General features: G+C 56.5%; 1 protein-coding gene across 1 annotated transcript; it reads left to right on the top strand.

Moving 5' to 3' along the window:
- Positions 1-1,536: 1,536 nt before the first annotated feature.
- DAG1 (dystroglycan 1) lies at positions 1,537-4,016 on the top strand (the record flags this gene model as incomplete). The annotated part of the gene is made up of 2 exons (XM_010171789.2): positions 1,537-1,593; positions 1,851-4,016. Coding segments are annotated over exons 1-2 (2,223 nt in total), but the record flags the coding sequence as incomplete, so codon positions are not given.
- Between the last annotated feature and the right edge of the window lie 4 nt (positions 4,017-4,020).

The following is a 4,020-nucleotide window of genomic DNA, read 5'->3' as shown; positions in this document are numbered from 1 at the left end:
GACCCCACTAGTGACCGGTCACCAGTCCAATTTCATATTATGGAGTATGCATGATCTCTACAGAATTGCAGAGTAACCAAAGCACCTTTTCAGGAGGAGAGATGGAGTGTGGCTTTGCACTGGGCTGCAGCAAGCCCAGAGCCTCGACCAGGCTGATAAATCTGTCCCTGTGGGCCCCAAAATGTCCTGTTTCCTCTGGGTGTGAGGGGAGATACCTCGTGGTGAGCTCTGGAAAGCCCAGCCAGGGCACTTTCTAAATGCCTGGGTGGGTGGTGAAGCTCAGGTTACTTGTCCTGGGTTACCTACAGCCCCGGGAAATGTCACAGCCCTGGAGCTGGCAGCATCACCCCTTCTGCTGTGCAGGAATAGCTCTGCTGTGCTTTGTGATCAGCGAGCAGCTGGAGCACAGACGGATGGATGGACATCAGCTGCTGGGAACAGGGGGCTTGAGGGGGGTTTGTGTCCACCTCAGCTATGGCTCAGGGTGGGAGGCAGGAGAGCCCAGGACTCCCACACACTTGGCTTTCCCCTGCACAGGGTGGGAGCGCCTTGGCAGGGTGTCAGCCACGCTGGGACGTTTTGGAGAGAACCAGCATCTTCTCTGCAAGAGCAGCATGTCCACAGGACCCGAATGGCCTGGACCTGGGCTGGCTGGGAAGGAGACCCGAGGTTGGAAGAGGAGGGTGGGCTCAGAAGGGCACAAATGAGTAAGTTGGGACACGGAGGCAGCCGGTGAGGTCACCACCAGCTCCCTCCTCTGGGGCCGATGGAAGTGCCATCGTCGCGTGCGTTGGTGCTGCCGTTGGACCGCGCAGTTTGAAGGGGAGATTTGTGTGCTTGGACCGCGCTTCCCCAATCTGTGCCGTGAGTCGTGTACAAAATAAACCCAACTTGCTGTTGACCTCAGAGAGGTTGTAAGTAGTGCGTTGGAGTCCTGAGGTGTCTGCAGGCTGGGCCAAAGCCGTCTGTTGTTTCTAGTCTGCAGAAGCAAGTTACTGTGTGAAAGTGAAATCCTTCATTTTAAGCTGACCCAGAGTATAAAGCCAGGCTGGTGTGTCATCCTGTGGGATGCCAGAGGTGCCCCAGCCTGTGTGCCGTGTCCCTGCCCGCCCACGCTGGCCATCGCAGTGCTGTGCTGACCAGATGTCAGGTTTGTTCCCCTCCTTCGTCCCCAGCGTGCTGTTCCTCTGGCAGTGCAGGAGGACGCCCTGTTTTAAGCAGCTCTGTAGCTCTCAGGATTTGCTGCTGCTGGTTGTTGAGAGCTGATGTGCTCCAATCAGGCTGGGGACTCAGAGCCATAGTTTGCCAGTTTCTGTCCCCTCCAGCTCAGCCTGGCTGCTGGGGGCAGTGGGACAAAGCAATGGGCTTGCAGTGTGTGATCAGGTGAGGAAGAGAGCGAGACAGCAGGGATGGGAGAGGAGGAAGAGGGAGCAGGAGGAGGGCAGTTGTTGGATCAGCTCTGCTGGATCACGTAGCTTCACCCTCAGCTTCGTAGCTGTCCCTGTGGCTTGAACTCCCCTTCTGCCCTCAGAGAAAATGAACCACTTGCGTTTAGTAGTTGCCCAGCAAGTGCTCGAGAGCTCATGCTTGCAGGTGAGGGACCTTTGCAGGACCGGATGAACTCCCGTGGCTCCTTAAGCCCTTTGGGACCAGCATCCCCTGCAGAGCTCATCCTTGCCACTGTGTGGAGAAGGAAACCCAGGCTGTCCCACTCTGGCCAGGATGTTCCTTCCACAGTTATTACACTTCAAATTTTTTTCTTTAATCCTTTAAATTAAGCATTATTGCTGCTAGAACCTGTCCTCATGCTGTACTTCTAAAAGCACCTTCTTCTCTCTGTCATTTGGTAGATCTCCGAAGCCGGGAAGGACTCCTTGCCTTCGTGGTTACACTGGAACGCAGAGAGCAGCTCCCTGGAAGGGCTGCCCCTTGACACAGACAAGGGCGTCCACTACATCTCGGTGACCACGCTGCAGCCCTTCCCGAACGGGAGCTACGTGCCACAGACCGCAAATGTCTTCTCCATCGAGGTCCACCAAGAAGACCACAGTGAGCCTCAGTCGGTGCGAGTGGCCATCCAAGACACGGGTGACACAGCACCGTTTGTGTGCGGCTCAGAAGAGCCGGTCACTATCCTGACGGTCATTTTGGATGCTGACTTAACAAAAATGACACCAAAGCAGAGGATTGAACTCTTAAACAGAATGAGAAGCTTCTCGGAGGTGGAACTTCATAACATGAAGTTGGTTCCTGTTGTAAATAACAGACTCTTTGACATGTCAGCCTTCATGGCTGGACCGGGAAACGCAAAGAAGGTGGTGGAAAATGGGGCCTTACTCTCATGGAAACTGGGATGTTCTCTAAGCCAAAACAGCGTCCCCAACATCAGCAAGGTGGAGGCTCCAGCCAAGGAAGGAACCATGTCTGCTCGCCTTGGCTACCCTGTCGTTGGCTGGCACATTGCAAACAAGAAACCTCACCTCCCAAAGAGGATGCGGCGGCAGATCAACGCCACCCCTACGCCTTTGACTGCCATTGGGCCACCCACCACCGCAGCGCAAGAACCGCCAACCAGGATCATCCCCACCCCGACATCACCTGCCATCGCACCTCCGACAGAAACGACGGCACCCCCGGTCCGGGAGCCCATACCGCTGCCGAGGAAGCCTACGGTCACCATTAGAACAAGGGGTCCCATTGTGCAGACGCCCACTCTGGGACCAATCCAGCCAACCAGGGTAGCAGAAGGCACCGGCACAGCCTCCGTGCCAATTCGCCCCACAATGCCTGGGTATGTAGAGCCCACCGCGGTGATCACACCACCCACAACAACCACCAAGAAACCGAGAGTCTCCACTCTGAAGCCAGCCACACCATCCACAACAGATTCCTCCACAGCGACGACGCGAAGGCCTACTAGAAGACCCAAAACACCCCGTCCAACGAAGCCTCCCAGTACAACCAGATCCCCCATCTCCAAGCTGACAACAGCCTCCCCACCGACCCGCGTACGCACCACAGCTAGCGGCATCCCCCGGCCCTGGGAGCCGAATGAGCCACCCAAGCTGACAAACCACATCGACAGGGTGGACGCCTGGGAGGGCACTTACTTTGAGGTTAAAATACCGTCAGATACCTTCTATGACAAGGAAGATACCACCACTGACAAACTGCAGCTGACCTTGAAGCTGAAGGAGCAGCAGATGATAGAGGAGAATTCGTGGGTGCAGTTCAACAGCACCAGCCAGCTGATGTACGGCATGCCGGACCACAACCACATCGGGAAGCACGAGTACTTCATGTACGCGACCGACAAAGGCGGGCTCTTCGCTGTGGATGCGTTCGAAATCCACGTCCACAAACGCCCACACGGGGACAAGTCTCCAGTGAAGTTCAAGGCCAAGCTGGAAGGGGACCACAACGCGGTGGTGAACGATATCCATAAGAAGATCATGCTGGTGAAGAAGCTGGCTCTGGCCTTCGGTGACAGGAACAGCAGCACCATCACGGTGCAGGATATTGCCAAAGGCTCCATCGTAGTGGAGTGGACAAACAACACGCTGCCCCTGGAGCCCTGTCCCCGGGAGCAGATACGGACTTTGAGCAAAAAAATTGCGGATGACTCCGGCGGGCCGAGCCCAGCTTTCTCCAACGTACTGCAGCCCGAGTTCAAGCCCCTGAACGTGTCAGTGGTCGGCTCCGGCAGCTGCAGGCACATCCAGTTCATCCCCGTGACGAAGGACGGAAGGGTGATCTCAGAGGCGACACCAACAGTGGCAGCGGGCAAAGACCCTGAGAAGAGCAGTGAGGACGACGTCTACCTGCACACCGTCATCCCCGCCGTGGTGGTGGCCGCCATCCTTCTCGTGGCCGGCATCATTGCCATGATCTGCTACCGCAAGAAGAGGAAAGGGAAGCTGACCATTGAAGACCAGGCCACCTTCATCAAGAAGGGCGTGCCCATCATCTTCGCTGACGAGCTGGATGACTCCAAACCTCCGCCATCCTCCAGCATGCCCC

This window comes from Antrostomus carolinensis, unplaced genomic scaffold, assembly GCF_000700745.2.
Source record: "Antrostomus carolinensis isolate BGI_N321 unplaced genomic scaffold, ASM70074v2 scaffold26627, whole genome shotgun sequence".
Classification (NCBI taxonomy): domain Eukaryota; kingdom Metazoa; phylum Chordata; class Aves; order Caprimulgiformes; family Caprimulgidae; genus Antrostomus; species Antrostomus carolinensis.
This window is presented reverse-complemented; position numbering and strand designations above follow the sequence as displayed.